The sequence below is a fragment of the Glycine soja genome, chromosome 13 (genome assembly GCF_004193775.1).
Source record: "Glycine soja cultivar W05 chromosome 13, ASM419377v2, whole genome shotgun sequence".
NCBI classification, from domain to species: domain Eukaryota; kingdom Viridiplantae; phylum Streptophyta; class Magnoliopsida; order Fabales; family Fabaceae; genus Glycine; species Glycine soja.
In genome coordinates, this window is record NC_041014.1 from 18,978,249 (window position 1) to 19,000,469 (window position 22,221).

At 31.0% G+C, this 22,221-nt stretch overlaps 1 protein-coding gene and 1 pseudogene across 1 annotated transcript; both read left to right on the plus strand.

Annotated features, from left to right (window-relative positions):
* The first annotated feature begins 5,660 nt into the window (after positions 1-5,660).
* On the plus strand, positions 5,661-6,905 carry LOC114381844 (ethylene-responsive transcription factor ERF014-like). Its single transcript, XM_028341067.1, has one exon. The coding sequence runs from the start codon at positions 5,819-5,821 to the stop codon at positions 6,605-6,607; it is 789 nt and encodes a 262-aa protein (XP_028196868.1). The 5' UTR covers positions 5,661-5,818; the 3' UTR covers positions 6,608-6,905.
* A 4,151-nt stretch (positions 6,906-11,056) lies between these two features.
* On the plus strand, positions 11,057-21,489 carry LOC114381665 (annotated as a pseudogene).
* Positions 21,490-22,221: the final 732 nt, after the last annotated feature.

Consider the following 22,221-nt stretch of genomic DNA (forward strand, 5'->3'; position numbering starts at 1 on the left):
GAGATTATAAAAAATATTGTCTTCCCACACGTTTGAAACCTTAAAGATACAACTATTTATACCCAGAGTTAGTCAATCTAATAGAAGAATTTTCACCTTGACGATGTTCACGACTTCACACATGCATGGTAGGTAAGCCATTGAAGTATGGCAAATTCCAGAAGGTCCAGCTAATTCCACAAACGGCTAAATCTCATTTGGAACTAATGAAGTTTCCTCATAACTTTCATCAAACAGAGATTTTGCTTACTTTCGGAATATATTATGGATTATATTTAGTTACAAATATCATAAACAAAAGGAGTGTGGCAAGAATATGTGAGAATCATTAAATATGGCATGCCAAAGACCGTACCCTAGATGCCACCAAATTAAAAATTATTTGCACGCCAATTTCTTTTCTCTAGTTCAACTTTAAAAATCACCATGTGAGAGATTACTTGAAATTTGATGCATATTCTGTGGGTTCCTCCAAAGCGTGTCACAAGTGCTGAAGGAACCAGAGAAGGAGGAAAGGGTTCGTACGGATTTGACGTCAGTATTCCCTTCACACGTGCATTATCATCGGAGAGTACAAGCTGTTATTAATTTGTTGTGACATTTTCAAAATAACGTTTAGTATTTTTTTTTTTTTGTGTAGTTTCAAGTTGTTAAATTTAACCCATAAAAGTTTGCATAAATAATAGTTTTATTGACACAAATAATAGTTTGTTGTGTCTCTTAATTAAAAAATTAAGAAGATTTTAAATTTTAATTAAACCTGTCGATGAGAATAATTTTATATTAATATCATGCTAAAAAAATTATTTATCAAATTAATATATCAAGACATAAATAGGAATGGTTGCAAAAGTTTTAGTTCAACTTATTGTTAATCATATTCATTCAGATTATAAAATTATGATTTCTTCTTTTTATATTCATTGAATAAACATCTCACCATGTGGTTCTTTAAAGCGAGCAGTTCACTACAAAATATAAAGTATATCATTTTAATTAGCATTTTCTTTAATTGGAAATGAAAAGTGGTATAATAGGAAAATACTCTAATACTATCGAGCAGGATCAGCTTGAGGGTTGTTCAAAAGTGTAACGGTACATGGCTCACGATTAAAAGGGACACGATTTTTTTTTAATAAAAACTTTATAGTTGTATAATAATTTTTTTATAAAGTATCATTTTATCGTTTGTTAGTTTTTTTATTCTTTTTTTATTCAAATTAAAATGTTACATATGTTTAGAAAGTATCATTTTATAGTTTGTTAGTTTTTTCTAATGTCTAACATTCATACATTCATATTGAATCTATTTTAAACTCTTTCTGATGTATTAATATGTAATGAATTTATAATAATTGACTTAAAGTGTTTTTTATTTTATTTTAACAAGATAAAAAACATAAATTTAAACTAAAATTATAAAAAAAATAAAATTAAAAAGAGAACAAAAATATATGTAAATTTCAATACGGCCGGAGATATTTTGCCAATTATAGAAGATAGCGATGAAATTAGAGCATTGTTTTTGGGGAATCAAATATACAAATTAATTACATTAAATTATAAATATAAAATTAAATTTTTAAAATATATCAGTAGAAAATAGTAAAAATGTAATAAGTTCCATGCAAATTTACCCAAACTCAATAAAACCGTATCAATGAGAATGTGGATGAGTGAAAAAAATATAAGCTCAGCTGTTCTAAACATGAACTTGTCCTACCTTATGTGGGGGATGAGGAGTCAAATCCACCCCAACCTTATTGTCATACTTATTTTATATATAGATGTGCATGTAATTTTTTTTGGAGATGCAAATTAAAATGATGGATGATGATATAAGAGTAAATTATATAAAAAATTATATATCCTTTTTCAAATTTATTAAAATTATATTATTTGTTTAATTTAATAAAATGTATATTTTTAATGAAATTTTGTGACTATTTTTTTATGTAATATATATTTATATTATTAAATAATTAAGTATAAGAGGGCCTTATTTACTATATTGCGCTAGAACCAAAAAATCTTAGGAGTTTAACCTTGCTATCCAGCAAGGCGCCAATGATATTGATGAGACGCTAGCAAAGACCCATATAAAGGATTATTGCATAGACCTAATGAACTGCAAACAATTTCACCTAGTTGCAGTTACTCAAATTGTGGCTCATTGTTTGTGAAGAGTGAGTTTTACAAACAATATTTTGGTTGATTTTGGGATATTTATAGTTTTCCAGTTATAAAGAGTTAAACTTCACAACTTGAAATCAATAAAAAAAGAGTTTAACTATAAATTTCTCAAAAAAGGATCAGTCTGCTATAAAATACATTATTTAAGGAACCATTTTACAATTTTAATGAGACCAAATTACAATCTAAAATAAAACCCACAACTTTTACATTGTCTATTAATCACAAAATGTCACATATCATGAATTATGATTTATTGATAATTTAAAAAAAATGTAACATTTATTATGTATGACAATTAAACTCTTAAATAAAAAAGTTTCATTAATTTGAATAAAAAATTATGACAAAAAATTAAAAGGAAGATTGCAATTTTTTTTTATACAACTAATCAATCTCAAAATAACACAAATAACTTTAGCACAACCCTTAATTTTCTTCTTATTGGTCAAAGCTAAATCAATTGGAGTTGTTTGGTTTCTTGATCACGTCTTTCGGTAGCTGATTCTGATTTGCTGTTTGGTAGACAGTGGACTAATTGTCTGTGCTATCATATATGATCATCCTTTTTTCTTGGTAGGGTTTTACAGGTGTTTCCTTTTTCTCCTTGAACGTGTGAATTTGACTGCGCGATCCAACTTAGGAAAATAAGGGTCACATTAATATATATGTCCCATAAAATAAAGTTGTGTTCGACATATATCATCCATGCATGTGTGCTTGCATTTTTTCCAAAGCGAAAGGCAAAACTACTTGGTCCTGGTGCTGTACCATGTAGAGAATCATTTCAAAACCTTAAAATTAAAATAAATAAATAAAAAGTTAAATGCAAAGTAAGAGGGACAAAGAAAGAGTGCAAAAGTCAAGTAACGCAGGCTATAGCAAACAACGCATTGAATTACGTATTAAATATAAAAATATTGTAAAGTAGTAGTACTAGTTTGGTGTGACACATAAAATAAGGCACATTTTTAATTTGGAAAAAAGAAAAAAGGAGGGCCCAAAACGCGGTTTTGGAGCTGAATACAGAGAAGCAACAGCTGTGTGTGATTGCATATGCAAAAGGGTTTTACTGTAGTTTTCTGTGCATAGCGGTTTATCACTCTAGAATTCTTGTTAAGCATCAGCAACTATGGATCCTGGAAGCTGCCTTGTAACACAGATTCTTAATTTCTCTCTCAACGTATATTAATATTAGAAATAGCAAACTCTCTGATGCAGTACTTTCTATTTTGTTATTAGATTAAAATTCCCCTGGTTGTTACCAAATGATGTGGGTATTATATGTGAAAATTCAATTTTATCAAATAATAAAGAATGCATATTGGAATATGTTAAAAAGTATTATATTGGAGTATCAGAATTTTACTAGTACTATAATACTAGTAGAGTAGTAGTACATGCATTATTATTAAAAAAATCTATAAAATTGTATGGGTATATTGTGCTTGGTTTGTATTTTTATTTTCTGTTTTCATTTTCTGAAAATTATTTTTATTTTTAAAAGATTAGAATTCTAAAAATATATTTGATTTGACTTCTTATTTTTTATTTTTAGGAAATAAAAATATTAAAAATTTATGATATATTGACTTCTTGTCTTTTTTGTATTTTTAGATTTATTTGAAATTATATTTCTTGTTATCGCATTTTCATTTTCTTCAAAATGAAGTTTCTATTTTCAAATAAAAACACTAAAAATGAAATTTTATTATTTTCATTTTTGAATTATTTTTTGTTTTCATTTTTACTGAAAAATATTTTCAAAAATCTAATCAAACACATTTTTATTATCATTTTCTATTTTCAGTGAAAATGAAAACAAAAAACAGTGAAACCAATCATCCCTTAAATGTTTCCTTACTGTTTTCAGTTAAAGAGAAGCTCATGGAATGACATTTGGGGAAGACGATGACTTAAATGGACAAGTCTGCAGACTTCAAACGGACCGTGAAATTAATGTTCTAGTCTAAAGCATTAACTTCCATCTGTATAGTTTGAAAATTTGTTCACTCATAAATGTCCATAGTATGGTCGTACTAGTAACTGCTCTCCGAAGTTCAGTACCAAAAAAAACGCATTACTTTCTTTATGGTTCTATACTTTTATTACCATAAAATACTCAATATATAACTGAAAATCATCACTGTTATTCTGATAGACTCAATAATAATAATAATAATAATAGTTGAGATTTTTTTACTAGCATCTTGATTTGACTAAGTCAATTTCTCAAGAAAAGAAGAAGAAACAATAGTTGATAAAAAGAAGAAGAGAAACAATTGATAACTTAATGAGTTGATAAATAATAAGTTCTATTGGTGCAGAAGAATGAGTTAGGATTAAATAAAGCGAAAGAGGATAAATTATTATTTGGTCTATAATTATTATAATTTTTATATAATTGTATTATATAGTTATCAAACTCTCAATTTAACTCCTTAATTTTTATTATTTGTAAGTCGATTCGTGAGTAAACTTTTTTTTTTTAATAGAATCTAGGTAGATTCTATAAATTCTAAGTAAGCTCGGTAAACTCTTGAGTTTATCACCTAGTTAACAAGTCAAGTTAAAAAAATTAAATCAAAATATAAGTTATTTTGAGTTGTTTTCTATCTGTTTAATGTTCAACATACCTTCATTTAATGTGTTATTCTCGAATGAAAAAATTCTCATTTTTAATAATATCAAACCCACCTTTGATGAGAATGATCTACTACTACTATAATAGTGATGCATTACTAGACTTGTTTATTTAAGTATTATGAAATTTATGATTTACTATTTTTTTATTATATTGTTGAAATGTTTAATTAGAATGTTATTTATAGATAATTTGCTATTATTTTTATATGAAGTGAATTCTTATAAGTCTATGAGTCAAGTCTATAAAACTTTTACGAGTCTATCTAAACTCTCGAATTTGATAGCCTTGATTGTATATAATTGAGTTTTATTATTGATTTTTTAAATTTGAAAATTTTAATTATATATAGCATAAAATAGTTGAAATTATAAATATGTAATAATTTTAGATTATGTAATAATTTCTCGTGAAAGAGAGTATGTTTTAACACAAAATAAGTTTTAAATAGCAATAATAATATGATAACCTAGATGATGTAGTATCTTCTCCATAAGTTAGTTTACTATGATTTCTTTTCATTAGTCAAAATGAAGGTTAATTTACTGTTTTTTTTTTTTTGGGTTTTATTTGCTCGTCATTATTAGACTAGTTATTTCATCATATAATATGCATCTGAAGGAAGCTTCACTGAGATAAAGGACAAAGAAGTCATTTCAAGAACTAATTAAGACCTCCATATTAAATCTAAATTAACCAAAATCCATCTGGCAATAACAATCACCCATCTTGACTAGAGAGAGATTTTTGCAACCTTGAAACCAAAGTCTCTATCTATAAATAGAGCATCCTCACTTCCTCACTTCCATATGCTTCATTTCCCCACTTTCAATAGAAGGAAAACCAAAAAGTCACAAACACATGACAAGAGTGCAAAAATAGAGAAAAACCTCTTCAACAAAAACACCCGTTTTTAGTTTTTACTCACACCCAAAGAACCAATCTTTCACTAAAACAAACACTTTACAGCTTCTTTGCAGAATGGTTAAGTCAGAGAACAAGATCCAGAGAGAACAACCATCATCATCAAAGCTAATGAGACCATTATCATCATCATCATCATCATCATCAAGTGACAACAACAACAAGAACAAGAAGAAGTACAAGGGAGTGAGAATGAGAAGCTGGGGGTCATGGGTGTCGGAGATTAGAGCACCAAACCAAAAAACAAGAATATGGTTGGGATCTTATTCAACTGCTGAAGCAGCAGCAAGAGCCTATGATGCTGCACTTCTATGCCTCAAAGGCTCCTCAGCCACCAATCTCAACTTCCCTTCTTCAAGCTCCTTCTCACAACACTACATCATCCCTCAAGACACTTCCATGATGTCCCCAAAATCAATCCAAAGAGTTGCTGCTGCTGCTGCCAACAATTTCTTGGACAACAATGCCATTGCTATTAATAATAATGTTACCACCCCACCTTCTCCAATTTCTCCACATTCTCCTCCTCTTGCTTCAACCCCTTCTTCTTCTTCATTTGTATCATCACCATCAATGTCATCATCATCTCCCTCAGACCAAATTGATGATGATGTCTCTCTTCTGACACCATTTGGGGCTTATACTACTGCTGTTGCTACTACTACTATTTGTGATCAAGAAAATGAATCAATGGCTATGATGGAATCATGGTATGGCTTGGAGGGCTTGCAATCTCCAAAGTATGTTGATCAAATGCTAAGTGGGGCATTCTTTGACATTGATTCAACACAGCTGCTTGATGATCTGTATGAAGAAAGTGATATTCGCTTGTGGAGTTTCTGCTGAGAGTGATTCATTAATTTCAAGCCAAACCCATTTTTGTTTTTTTTTGCTCACAAATTCATATTCGTTTGTCAGGTGGTGTTATATGAAGATATCAATCACTGACTGACCAAATTATAATTACATATTCTAGGGAAGAAATTCACAAAAGGGATAAGACAATTTTTGGTCTATCCTTTGTGGATTTCTACATATGTATTATTGATGCAATATTTGTTATGTCGAATTTATTAATGGTTTTCTATGTATTATTGTGTAGTTTATAAATGAAAGGGGGAAAAAGATGGTTTCCAATGTCTCAGTTATAATCAATTTCTTTTTTTTTTCTTTACTTTATATGTTAATTTGAAAGAAATCTTTGGCCACTGTGAAAGGGTATGGGGAAGTCACTTATTTGAACGATTTTTTATGAGTATAATTTTCAAAATAATTATTATAGAAATTAACAACCTTATTATATATACATAAAAATTTATAATTCAATGAGAATGTAAAAATAGACAACACTTTATTAAACTTATCATTAATCTAATTAAATTGTATGAATTAAAAAAGATAAAAAATAATAGTAAGCTTTAGCTTCAATTTTTTTTAAGCAAAGTAAGTTTCAGTTTTTTGTTTTATACTTTATATATATATATATATATATATATAACGGAACTGTTATTTGCATAGGAAAATGTCAGAGATGCTTATCAATTCACCGAGAAGGGGGAAGCATACTGGTACAAAATGTGGAAAATTGAACCATTGAAAAGTGTCTTTTCTTGGACCATTTACTCTCATCTCAGTCTTGGAAAAAAAAAATTACTCTCTCAGTCGTCAGTCCCTTGCCTGCCTGCCTAAAGAACAATTATGTTTATTTCCCTTGTTTCAGTATTTTAACTTAATTTAATTGAAATACATTTATAAAGATTTTTTATTCTCTTATTCAATTATGAATTATTATATAATTAAAAATATATATATTTTTGTCTATCAAATTTAGGATCTATAATTTTTTTTAATTTTTCAAATTAAAATTTATATTTTTTTAGTGTCTCAAATTCACCAAATATTTTTACTATTCCCTCCCACAGTTTTGGGTTTACTTGGGGAATGCTGTCAATTAAATTGATTAATGCCAAGACCAAGATAATAATAAGCTACTAAGATAAAATGATTGTATGATGATATCTGAGTTTGTTATTCTTCAATATGGCCAAGGTTGTTTGTATTTATTAGTAGAATACGTAGTATCTAGCGAAAATGAAAATTGAATGACTTTTGATACAAGCAATGTTTTCATTGGTGTTTCATGGAAGGATATGATTATTAGCTTAACGCGGATACACAATATATTATTAGTATATACGAAATCATAGTATTACTATTTGCATAACTAGAAAGAAGGAAAGACAAACTTTGATGCTTTTTGGTCTAAGTATATATGAACTTGATTGAATCATAAGGGGTTGAGTTGAACCAATTAGCACACATGACCTGTCCTCTTATGAAATGGGCGAGGGCATGGGATCCCATTCTCACTTGTTCCCTTTTACATTGTATGTGGTCTCAACAAGGTGCCCTTCAAAGTTCTCTCTCACAATGGAAATGTACAGAAAAAAGCTTTTTGCTTTTGGTATTACATGTTCATATAGATATGTAAAAAGGGCAGATCTAGAGGATCAACCAACCCATTCCTTTGACTATACTCTACAATCAGGGCAACATCTACATTATATTCTTGGGCCTACTTAGGATTATGTCCCTAATGCAAAGAATTTTAATTAAACATATTTTTCTATTTTTTAATTTGCACATGAAAATGATATAACTAAATGACAATTTAAACGTTGCATGTTGAGACACAGCATGTGAGCTCAAACCGTCAATCAAATCCAAGATTTGTAGTTTATCTAATAAACAAAAGGGTTCTTTTATTTGATATTAACAAGGGGTTACCTTGCTTAATGCAATTATACCCAACAGAGTGTGGTATTGTCTGCAGATTAGTCCCCCCTTTGGAAGTATGTAAATAGTTTATTTGATGACCGTACCAATTTATGCTAATCCAAGGAAAAAGATGCCCTTATTAGTATACGGAATTATAAAAAAAGGGGTCACTCTTGGTATTTGTCATTTCAAGTTTTATTTGTTGTGTTAATTACATATTCGGACTTCCGAGGAAAAGATATTTGGGATATGATTATCGATTATGTAGTCACGTATACACAAGCCACACAAAAAAGTAGAAACAATTATTTATGATTTTTCATGTGGGTTCTCTCATTTTTCACATAATAATGATTGTGGCAAAGAATAATATCCCCTAACAAAATGAAAGGCAAGATCCAACACTCGGCATGGGTTTAATGATCGAGGCTTGGCCTTATTAAGGCATAGTTTAGTGAAGTTGTTATTAAGCAATAATAGGAGTAGATTTCGATCAAGGAAACATATGTATCATATATATTTCCAAGATTATACACAGTGGTGTTTTTGTCTTTATAAAAAAAATTATGACTGCAAATATTATCTACCGGAGGCAATTTTGCTAAACTTAGGTGAAACCCATAAATTTATTATTTTAAGTATTTAAATCATAAACATATTTAGGATTTGAACTTGAAATCATTGATTAAATTAGACCAATCTTACACCAATTGATACACATACTAATCTTACACCAATTGATACACATACTGGTATCTTAATCAATTTCCTTAGCTTGCACGTGGCTCCCTTACACATAGCAAAAAAACAAGTTGTTATATGCATTAGGTATGTGATTTTACCTAGAAGGCTTGTCCTCAACAATAAAGCCCACAACATTGCTTTCCTTCTTCGCCGCCCAGCCCACAGAGTTTTACTAAATATACAATTATTTGGTCTATAACGTGTGAACTGTTGACCATGAGTTTTCGACTCCAAGAGGTTTCTCCATGACCCTGGCCCAGTTACCCAAAAGTTGTTATTAATAAAGGGTTTGTTTGTTTTATATTCATTTCAACTAGTTTATCATACTGCTCGTATATGGTAGAAAATTTAATTGAGACTATTTTAATCACACATTTTAGTTATGATCTGTTTCAAATCAATTTTTATTAAAAATAATTTTATTCAACTTTATATTGAAGAGGTACTAAGCAAAACAAGTACCTTATTTTAATACGTAGAAATTGTATGCTTGTGACAGGCTTTTTTTTTTAAGTTGTGACAAGCTTTCTAATCATATCACAAAATTGTCAAATCATTCTGTAGAGATCATTGAATATATCTATATTATTATTGTTACAATATTAACAAATGATACAATTTGTCATTAAATATAAGAAAATTAGTCACTGACCATTTGGATTATGAAAATGAATAAATGAAGAGAAATAAGTAAAAAAAATAAAATAAAAAGAGAGTGAAATTAAAGGTTGTTTGGTTGGAGGGAAATAAAGTGTAATAAAAAATATTTGAATTAAAATTGTTTGGTAGGTAAAAAAAATAAAAGGAAAATAAATTATTAACAAAAAAAATACCATTTTTCCTTTATATGTCTCAAGTTAAAACATAATTTTCTTTTAAAAAAAATAAAAACATATGTTACATAATTGTTTTCAGATCATGCAGAAAACTCAGCAAATTGTATGAGTATATCCAAACCCCATTAGTGTCAAGAGTCAAGACGTTCATGGGTCCAAGTATCCAACATTATACACGAGGACAGTTGGTAATATGAAGGAAATCCCACTATATTTCCATGGAAAGGCAGGGAACACATCTTAAACATCATCATGAGCGCTTAGTCAAGAAATACAAGTAATTATCACTTATGTTAATTATTGTTAGTATTTGGTCCATCTTATCAAGTATGTAACACACTCTTTAAATAAAGTAAATAAAAATAAATTAAAAAAGAAAAGTACATAGTAAAAAACAAGTTGTAATTGTGTACTTGAACAAATAAAAAAAAGGCAAAATTTATCCCCTGAGTGACCCTAGAAAGTAGAAATGGGATCTTGATTGTGGTTGGACAATGACAGAAAATAATGTTTTGAAGACCTTCATAGAGCAAAACAAAGGAAAATGGGAGGTTGAGAGGGTGGGGGTGGTGCTTTCCTAACGCAATGGGGTGTTTAAGGATAGGGGAGTAGGGGTAGTTTTGTAGTTTCCATGGGTAGGGGTGCCAGCTGAAATACTGGGGTGCCAGGAGAAACACTGGCGTGCCAATAGCAACCCCTTAACCAAACCCGGAAGAAATCGGGTCAGTGAAACCCACATGAATTTTTTTAAAACAAAAAGCAGCTGCATTTTGGTTTTGGAATGAAAAAGAAATGCTAACCAGACACATTTTTTTGGTGCTCTCTTATAATTTGTAGTTTTTACATTAAATAATTTCTTGTTTTAATTCTTAAAAAAAAATACTTAATTGCATTTCATAGGAGCACACATTTTTTTTAACAAAGTCCAACACAACATTGTGCACACTCTCTAAACCAATCCGGCGATTTCGCCCTCTGCAGGCGCCTCTTCCATTCTGCGCAAAGTGATGGGTTTTTCAAAGGAACAACTTCTTGTACGATTAAAAGTTCTCTTTTTCATCATTATGAATTGCCTTACTTTATTTTCATCTGGGTGTGCTTCATTCTCCCATGTCATTTAATTTATATGCTCCATTATTTGTCTGTGATGATGATGCCCCTTGGTTCCACCATGCACTGTTTATTTATGATTTTTATTTTTTTTTCGTTGCATTCCTTGTGCTGATTGTTATGGTTATGTTATGTGATTTTCAGGAGCTTCATATTAATTTTTCCCAGTATGAGCATCCGACTATTTTGACAGTGGAGGAAGGGGGTAATAAGCGTTTAAAGAATGTAGATTTTCCTGTGCATACTTTGGTCATGTGTGCTTTTGTTATTTTCTGAGTCTAAATTCATGTTCCTACAGGAAAAGTATGTTGGACATTTGGGGGGTGGAGTGACTAAAAGTTTGTGTTTTGAAGGTAATGTATGTTTGAAATTCAAGACAGAAAGCACCTTTTTGTTGTTTAAGTATGCATAATTCATATGGCCTTGATTAATTCGGTTTTATAGGACAAGAAACGTCGGTTTTATCTTGTTTCTGCTTTAAAGGATACCCAACTAGATATAAAAGGTGCAAATAATTTTATGGTTTTCACTGGAATGTGTTGATCTGCTTGTTTGGCCTTTGCCTTTCCTTTAATGGATATTCATGATAGTAATTTCTTGCATCAATCCAAGCAGTGTTATCTCAGCGGCTTGGTTTAGGAAAAGGAGGTCTAAGAATGACACCTTCAGAGGCTTTGGGTGAAATACTTCAGGTTTGTGTGTGAATTTGTTCTATTCTTTTGTTGCTTAAACATTCATTTATTTCTTTAGTTTACTAGTATTATAATTGGGAAGGTATTTTGTCTTTGGTTTACCTTGTCAAAGAGTTTTTTCAACTATTAAATTAACATTTAACAGATATCTTTATAGTATTTGATATTTAGAGTTTTAGACATATTTCTATTATAACAACATGTATACTGGTCCGAACATGTTAACAATTATAAACAACACATTTAGATCAAACAACGAAAGTAGAGAAAAAAAAAATTTCAGAGGTATCTATCTCTAGTCATTGCTATCGACCTTCTTCAGCCTTCACAGTTTTAGCTTTTTAGACTCACTCGCTCAAACTCGACGGTGTGTTTATCTGAAGAGAGGAGTAGGCTTGGTGATCAAAATTAAGAGCACCTGATTCTATTTATAGAGCTCTACCAATCACAAAGCTCAATCTTCATGGATTAGAACATGGGTTGTTGTTTGTTGTTGAATGTTGTAGAAAATAAGGATTAAATGTGGAAAGAAAATGAACCATGTACAGAAATCCACTTCCCATAGAAACCGCAACTGAAAAACAATTCAGGAATAAAGGAACTGGAAATTCTAACATTCTCTCACTTGGTCTATTTAATCCAACATTAGTCAAAACAAGAAATAAAATATAGGAGTCATGACAATAGGTCCTCTTATAGTGAGTATTATCTTCCATGTATACAATATATGAAGTCTCTAAATGCTAGCTCTAAACTTTATGAATAAACCATATATTTATTCCAGATCTAAACTTGATGACATTTCTCAAAATAAATAAATGAATATGTGCACAAAACCATATGAGAAAACATCAAACTAAATAAGAGTTTCAAAAATATTAATTGTACTACAATGAAATCACATCATGGAATCAAGTCTCATTCGTACTACATGATCCTTTAAATTCTTCGATGACATGTCTTTAGTTAAAGGATCAACAATCATCAACTCAGTGTTAATGTGTTGAAAGACCACTTTCTTTTCTTTAACACATTCTTTTATGGCTAAGTATTTGATATCGATATGCTTATTTCGAATTTCACTTTTGTTGTTCTTAGCTATGAATATCACATCAGAGTTGTCACAATACAACTTTAATGATCTAGAAATAGAGTCTACAACTCTAAGCCCAGACACAAAACTCTTCAACCATACACCATGCGAGGTAGCCTCAAAATAGGAAATGAACTTAGCCTCCATAGTGGAAGTAGCAGTCAAGGTTTGTTTGGCACTTCTCCAAGATACAGCTACACCAGCTAGCATAAAAATATAACCAAATGTTGATTTTTGTGAATCAACACAGCCAACACAGTCTGAATCTGAGTAGCCAATCATCTCCAGACAATTAGTTTGTCTGTACATGAGCATGTAATCAATTGTTCCTTGAAGATATCTCATTACTTTCTTTGCAGCTTTTCAGTGATTAATACTTGGATTACTCTGATAACTTCCCAAAACTCTAATAGCATATGCAATGTCAGGTCTGGTGCAGACCTGACCATACATATGGCTTCCAACAACTGAAGCATGTGGAATATTCTTCATGTGTTCCCCCTCAATCATTTTTTTGGGCATTGAATCAAATCGAGTTTGTCATTCTTCACAGTGAGAGATACACTTGGTGAATAATCTTTCATGTTAAATCTTTCTAAAACTTTGTTAATATAGGTCTCTTGAGACAAACTCAAAATGTCTCGAGACCTTTTCCTATGGATCTTAATGCTAGCGACATAAGATGTCTCTCCCATATCCTTCATATCAAAGTTCTTTGAGAGAAATTGTTTCACCTCATATAGAAAATCTTTATCATTAGTTGCAAGTAAAAATCATCCACGTATAACACAAGAAAACAAATCTTACTCTTACTGGCCTTCTGGTATATACATTGATCCATGATGTTCTCTTCAAAATTGAATGAAGTGATTACCTCATGAAATTTTAGATACTATTGGCGGGAGACTTGTTTCAATCCATAGATGGATTTATTAAGCTTGCAGACTAAGTGCTCACTATCATTAGAGGAAAATCCTTCAAGTTGTTTCATGTAAACCTCTTCCTTTAGATGACCATTAAGGAATGTTGTTTTTTTGTCCATATGATGCAACTCATAGTCAAAATGAGCTATTAATGCCATAATTACTTGGAAAGAATCTTTCTTAGATACAAGAGAAAATGTCTTTGTGTAGTCGTTTCCTTCTCTTTGAGTGAACCCTTTGGCAACAATTCTTGTCTTATGTTTCTCAATGTTGTCTTGTGAGTCTTTCTTTGTGTTAAAGACCCATCTACATCCAATGACTTTTACATCATTAGGCAACTCGACGAGATCCCAGACTTGGTTAGATGCCATAGAATCCATTTCATGTTTCATAGCATTGTACCACAGGTTTGATTCCTTAGAACTCATGGTCTATGAAAACGATTCAAGATCATTTGCGGCTCCAATGTTGTAGTTTGATTCTTGCATATAAACCACATAATCACTAGGAATTGTTGACCTTTTGATTCTAATATACATTCTTAATGCTGCTTCGTGATCTTCTTGAAGATCTTGTTGTTCCTTATTAGCAACTTGATATACATGGTCATTTTCAACAATTTGTGGAATTTCAATCACTAGTAGTCTAACACCCATTTGTACTTGAGGGGTGTGAATGACAATCAATCTGTCATTTGAGCCATAGGGTTGAGCTTCATAGTGATCATTTTCAGAAGTAATGTCCTAAAATTTACCACTCCCAATAATTAAGTCATTCTCAAGAAATTTTGTATTTCTCGATTCCACAATCCTAGTGGTATGTGATGAACAATAAAATCTATACCCTTCGGATCTTTCTACATATCCAACGAAATACTCATTGATAGTCCTTGGGTCTAGTTTTTTTTTTCTTGTGAGTTATAAATTCTCATTTTAGACGGGCATTCCCAAACGCGTATATGCCGCAAACTTGGTTTCCAACCTTTGAATAACTCATAAGGTGTCTATGAGACAACCTTGGTTAGAACTCGATTTAATATACACACAACCGTCTTTAATGCTTCAATCCACAAGAATTGAGGAAGATTTCTATTACTCCTCATACTCTTTACCATATCCATTAAAGTTTGGTTTCTTCTTTCTACCACACCATTTTGATTCCGGAGAACCATGCATAGTGTACTGAACAATAATCTCATGTTCTTGAAGAAACTTTGCAAATAGATCAGGTGCTTGTCCATTCTTCGTGTATCTACCATAGTATTCTCCACCTCTATTGGATCTCATGATCTTAATTTGCTTTCCACATTGTTTATCCATTCTGGCTTAAAAACTTTAAAGGCATCTAAAGTTTCATATTTAGAATGAAGTATGTAGAGATACATATATCGTGAATAATCGTCTATAAAAGTGATAAAGTATTTCAGACCGCTTGAGTCGTTGTCTGGACAATAAATATCAGTGTGTATGATTTTTAATAGCTCCTTTGTGCACCCTTCTTAAACTTGTTAGTTTGCTTACCCTTAATGCAATCTACACAAGTTTCAAAATTGGAAAAATCCAAAGCACTAAGTGCCCTTCATTTACCAATCTCTTAATTCTCTCGATAGAGATGTGTCCTAATCTTCGGTGCCACAACATAGAGGATTCCTGATTCACAACACATCGTTTTAATCCAACAGTAATATGTATAGAATTATAGACAACATCATTTTGCAATTCAATAAAGTAAAGCCCGTCAAGTAATGCAACAAAACCAATAATTCCATATTTATTAATTAAAGAAAAACCATAATCCAAAAAATTAAAGGAAAAAACCAACGGTGCATGTCGTGATACAAAAATCAAATTCTTAGAAAAGCTTGGAATGTAAAATGTCTTTTCTAAACACAAAATAAAGCCTCTGCTTAAAACTAAACTACATGTCCCAATGGCTTCCACATGTGGGCTCATCTTGCCTCTTGAATAGATGTACTGCTCATTTTTGACTGGTCTTCCATACCATGCAATGTATCAGAAACATGGATTGTAGAACTAGAATCAATCCACCATGTGTTATGATTAACATTAACCATATTAGGTTCATAACAAACAAAAATAAATGAAGTACCTTTCTTGTTGAGCCAACTCTTAAATTTTGAGCAGTCTTTCTTTATGTTCCCTTTCTTCTTGCAAAAGAAACACTTTGAATCTTTCTTTATGACCAGCTGAGCAAGAATCTTGGCCTTATTCTTAGCTTAATCCCCTTTCTTCTTTCCCTGAGTCGTCAAATATACCTTTTCACCCTATTCAATTATCAACCTTTCCTCTTCTTGAACACACATAGTCAATAGCTCATTAATTGATCGCTTATCCTTATGTGTGTTATAAGAGATTTTGAAGGGGGTATACTACATAGGCAAAGTACATAAAATGTAGTGTATTAGGAAAAAATCTGACATGGTAACTTCCAAGGCTTTCAACTGAGCCACTATATCCCTCATGTGCATGATGTGATCACACACTCCTCTTATCCCATGGAGCTTTAAGGATGAGAGTTGCATTATAAGGGTGTTGGCAAAGGCCTTATCAGATGTAACAAATTGATCATCAATGGTCTTCAAAAGATTCTTGACCTTTTCATGCTTATTGACAGAACTACGGATACTAGCAGCTATATTGGTTTGTATGAACATCGCAGAGAAGCGATTAGATCTCTCCCGTTTTTCATAAAGATTAACAACATCTAGATTGCTAGTTTCAGTAATACCCGATGATTATTTTTTTCTAATGACATAGTCAATATTCATCTAGCCTAAATGAAGGAGAATTCTCTTCCTCCAAACCTTATAATTGTTCCCTTTCAATTTAGGAATATCACACTTAATATCATCAATGCTCATAGACTGATTAACTGCAAAGTTCAAACATACATTCTCATTATTCAGAATTTGAGACTAAATAAAATATTATGTTTCACCGATGTAAAACATGTATTAGTTTATGAACCTAGTGACATAAAGCTTTCCTGTGGGTTAAAGTTCTACTCAATTAGATTCAAACTTATGATAAAACAGTCAAATTATGTTCTTTTTTTTCTTTTAATTTCTGTAGGTAAATTAAGAAATATAACATGATATTTTATTTTAATTAGTCATTCAAATATAATAGAATTCATGTGGATAGATTATATTACATTACATATGATTAATCACAACTAATATTTTAAATGTGATTTTAACACTTAATATGTATAAACCTAATCAATTATAGATGTTGTGACTATTCTCTAATCAATTAAATTGTATTAATCACTTAACATTAATTAATTCTTAATAAAGAGCTAAATATTTGCATAACATTTTCAATAATGCAAATAATTGAATAACATTGCATAAATATTATTTAACATAATTTTGCATGTACAATAATAATAAAATCATACATACAAAATTCAAGAAATAAATAAACAATATATACATATCATTATTCTATAAAAGAAAACACGTAAACTCTATAATGACCAATTTTAACATGCATAAATTATTTAACTTAATATTGCATGCTTAAATAAATATCAAATTCAAACATACAATTAAACTACATAAACAAATAATTTAAATACATTAAAATTCACTAAATAATTCATAACCATATATGTGCTAAACTATTCAATTTAATTATTTATCATATGTATAGTCATCAATAAAAATTATACATGCAAACTCATAATTAAATTAATCTCAACACATAAATAATAAATTAATTATAGATAACATATCAATTAAAATCATTAAAACACTTTATAAAACTTAAATAGCAAAAACTTGTATGTACAAATCAAATTAGGGAGTTGCTAGGTGCACCCAGCATTATTGCTGGTGCACCCAACAATTTTTATAATTTCTAAAAGTGCCCCGCTCCTTCTTTCTCCCTTAAAAAAGATACTTTTCGATGCACAGTGCTTCCATTTGATGCACCCAGGTTTTAAAAATGACACAGTGCTTCCATTTGTGCATCTTCTCCTTCTTTTCTCTCTTCGGTGCGTAGTGCTTCACCGTATTTTGTTCGTTTCCTTGCGATTGGTTTGGTTCGGTGAATGGTTAGGTTCGGTGAAGGTGAAGGTACCGGTGTTCAGTGTTGCGGAGGTCGGCGGCGGCATACGATGTACGCAGTGTTGGGTTTGCGTTGTGGTGTACCGCAGATCGCGCGGATCAAGTTGATCCGTAAGAAGTTTATGGATCAACTTGATCTACATGTAGATTTCATGGCTTCGAATCAAGTTGATACTTACGGATCAAACAGACTCTATTTTTTGAAATTTTAAAGTTTAATTTTGTTTTGAAATTATTTTGTTTGTATTGTCATTTTTTATTTGAATTGTTTATAAGTGTAGAATGAAATAGGGTTTTGGCTTTTTACTAATGATGAGTTATTATGTATAGTTTTGTATGTTATGTGTAGTTCGGTTATGTGTTGTATATCTGTGTTGAAATTTTTGATTTATTGTTAAGATGGACGAAGATCAGTGGATGTATGAAAGTATAATGTTTGAAGAAGTGAATATAGATTATGAAAATGAAGAAGAATGTGGTGTGAATGAACCACATGTTGATTATTCGGATGCGTTTAATACTTCTCAGATAATAATGTTCATGATTGTGAGTGATTTAATAAAATGAATATGTTGTAGGAAACTAAAATTATCTGGATTGGTTTGTAGGTATTTGACAGCCGAGAGGATGTTGTAGGTGTATAGGTAACCTTCTTCGTTTTCAATGTATGCAACGTAAAAATGATGATGATGTTAACACAATGTTAATGTGTAATCATCAATTTTCAAGTGTTGGTCTGATTGAGTTATTATGCACCATTGGTAGAACACCAGATGATATATTAAACATACTTGAAGCCACTATGATCCCTACTCATGATGCCCTGCTATATTACAATAGGAGGTGGAACATGTCACGCCAAAATGAGTTTGTTGGTTACTCATTCACAGCAAAAGATCCCAAAAAGTTTGACATTCCTTTCGGATGTACCATGGATGAACTGAAGGATTTGATCAAGCAAGTTGCGCCTTATGGGATTCCCCCTTATGGTATTTATGAAACACAAACGGTAAGATGATTGTTTTTTCAAAAACCAACTCACTATAAGTATTTAGATAAAATTATCAAATTCGAAATTATTGAACTGAAAACCAATGATGGCGTGTTGAAGGTGTTAGTGCATTCTAACTACTGGAAAAAATTCGGGTCAATAGAAGTTTTAGCTGTTTTTAGTAAGCGTGTAATCGAAATGGAAGATAATATGTCCTTGTGGCAAAATTAGCATGACTTTTTGTCGTATTTGTTGCTAATTTTATTTCTTTCGACTCTATTTAAGTTAATGTAATGTTTGAAGTTAATGTAATGTGATTTTATGTTTGGAATGATTTTATGTTTGAATTCGTGCAAATTTTATGTTATTCGTATTCAAAAATAAAATAAAATCCCCTTCTAAAATAAAAAAACAAAGACACAAGCTTCTTGTGGATCAACTTGATCCGCGATTGGTTTACGGATCAACTTGATCTATAACAAGCTTGCGAATCATCTATCTCAACTATGGATCAAATATAGCTTCTGCGGATCAACAAAAACCTATACAGATCACGTCATAGCATACGCAGATCAAGCTAAATGAGCTGGGTGCACAAAAATATTTTTAAAAATACACGGGTGTATTTTTGCCTTTTCACATAAGGTGTTGGGTGCACCAACAATAATCCTGGGTGCACCTAGCAACACCTATCAAATTACAAAAGCAAACAATGGAAAGAAAAATGATGCCCCCCATCAAGCTAACGTGTTTCAAAATGTCATGTTATGTTAAAAGGGCTATTGGGCTTCAGTTAAGTGAAAACAAAAGGGCCCGCATAAGTATGTATTGATATTTTACATGATGGTTATCGTCGTCTTCAACCTTCAGCCGAGTCATTTTGACTCGATTGCAGCCTGCGGACTTCTACAGAAAATCTAACGGTTTCTCCATTTTCAACACCGAACTCATTGTTTTTTAATTTATAGAAAGATTAAAAACTCAATTTCCGTATGATTCCATGTCTTATTAATGGTTAAAACATTCAAAAATAGAATGTCCATATCTCAAAAAAATAAAAATAAACAACATGAGTGCCAAAAAGAAAGCAAGGCAGAGGCAAATAAGACTCTAATACCAAATATAACAACATAAATATACTGGTATGAACATGTTAGCAACCATAAACAACACATTCAGATCAAACAGTGGAGGCAAAGAGGAAAAATAAATTCCAAAGGTACTTACTTCCAACCATTGCTATTGACCTTCTTTAACCTTCACAGTTTTAGCTTTTCATACTCTCACTTGCTCAAACTCGACGGTGCGTTTATCTTAAGAGAGGAATAAACTTGCTGATCAAAATTGAGAGCACTCAATTCTATTTATAGAGCTCTGCCCATCATAAAGCTTAACCTTCGTGGATCAGAACGTGGGTTGTTGTTCGTTGCTGAATGTTGTAGAAGATAAGGTTCAATGTTGAAAGAAAATTGACCATATACAGAAACCCACTTCCCATAAAAATCACAACAAAAAAACAATCCGGAAATAATAGAACTGAAAATTCCAACATCTGTGCATTTCTTGGCTTAACAAATTTAATTCTCGCGTGAAAGATCTTTATCATGTTGCTTGATGCTATCCATTAATAGTGCACAAGAAAACTAATTCCCATTGGGGCATTCTCTGATTGAGTTGGTGGTGTATTGATGTGTTTAGTCCCATTTATTGATTTTTTCCTACCTTGGTTACAAAACCCATTTCTTAGTTTAATATTTAGTTGTGTTGTATACCAAAAAACTTATTCAAAGTCCTTTTTCCATACTCACAAGGTGTCCTTGGGCTGTGTCACTTCGTTTGCAGTAGTGAATGAATTTGCACAGTATGTATACATCATCGTCATTATTATTCTTCCTGCATATGAGATATGCAATCTTTCATTCTCGTTAAATGTTGATGCTTTGATCAAGTTTTCTGATTTTAGATACATTATATATAAAAGGCTATGAAACATAAAAATAACAAGATATTTACATATTTAAACAAAAATATGGTTTTTTTTAAATCCATGACTAAATATTTTTTATGAAGTTTAGTTTGGGGTAATAAGAAAACTCTGAATTCAAATTTATTGATACCTTTTTCATCAGCTTGAAAATGACCTTCAATTGAATAATGAACTGGAGCATGCTTATTGATTAACATTGTCGTGACTGTAGCAAAATTTGCTTTGATAGTTGGTTCTTGCTAATGATAATACATTGGCTTTTGATGATCATCTTATGAGGTGGTTTTATGCTTTTAAGAGTGTTTACAAACAATGTTCAAACTGAATCAACAAATATATTTGAAAGAAACTAATTTGTCTTATATGTGTGAAATCTTTCTCTTTCTGAAGGGATGTTTCACTATTATTGGATCAAGGGTTCAAGACTTAGGAACACTACTTCTTCCATCCGCTATCAAATGACATGACCATATGTAAGTGAGAAGTCTCCTTTATGAAATGACAAAAGGCCAGTTTCACATTTTCTTACTAACCATTACAACTTCTAAAATAAGAATTTCTTTTGTGTATGTTTTGTTCTATAACATAAGGCATTCTTGTTAAGAATTTAGATGAATATAAAGTTAGTGGAGTTTTTTATTGCATAATATTAATGTTTCTGTATCGCATATTTTGTGGATGGTTTTTCAATTTTTCTGATTATGCTTTATTTTTAGAAAATCCTAGAAGTAACCTTAGTAATCTTAGTCACTACTACAAAATCTACATATAACATCGGTTTTTATCAAAAACCAATGTTAACAAAAAAGTGGTGGCAAAATGGTAAATAATGAGACTTTATTAACATCGGTTTTTTAAAAAATCGATGTTAAGATAAACGCGGTGGCATAATTGTAAATAATGTGTATACATTAACATCGGGTTTGAAGAAAACCGATGTTAACGAAGTGAATTTAACATCGGTTCTGGAAAAATCGATGTTAACGTATGATCAATTAACATCGGTTTCTTGAATAAAACCGATGTTAACGTTAACATCAATTTGTTGACATCGGTTTTTTTATTTATTGAAAACCGATGTTGAACTTACAATTTAAATTATATTAGACGCGACCTATTTTGCTTTCATTTTTTTCTTCTCCATGCGTGTAACCTCTGCATCCTAAGGTTGTTCTCCATCGAAGCTTGTTCTTCTCCATTGCGCTGAAGACTG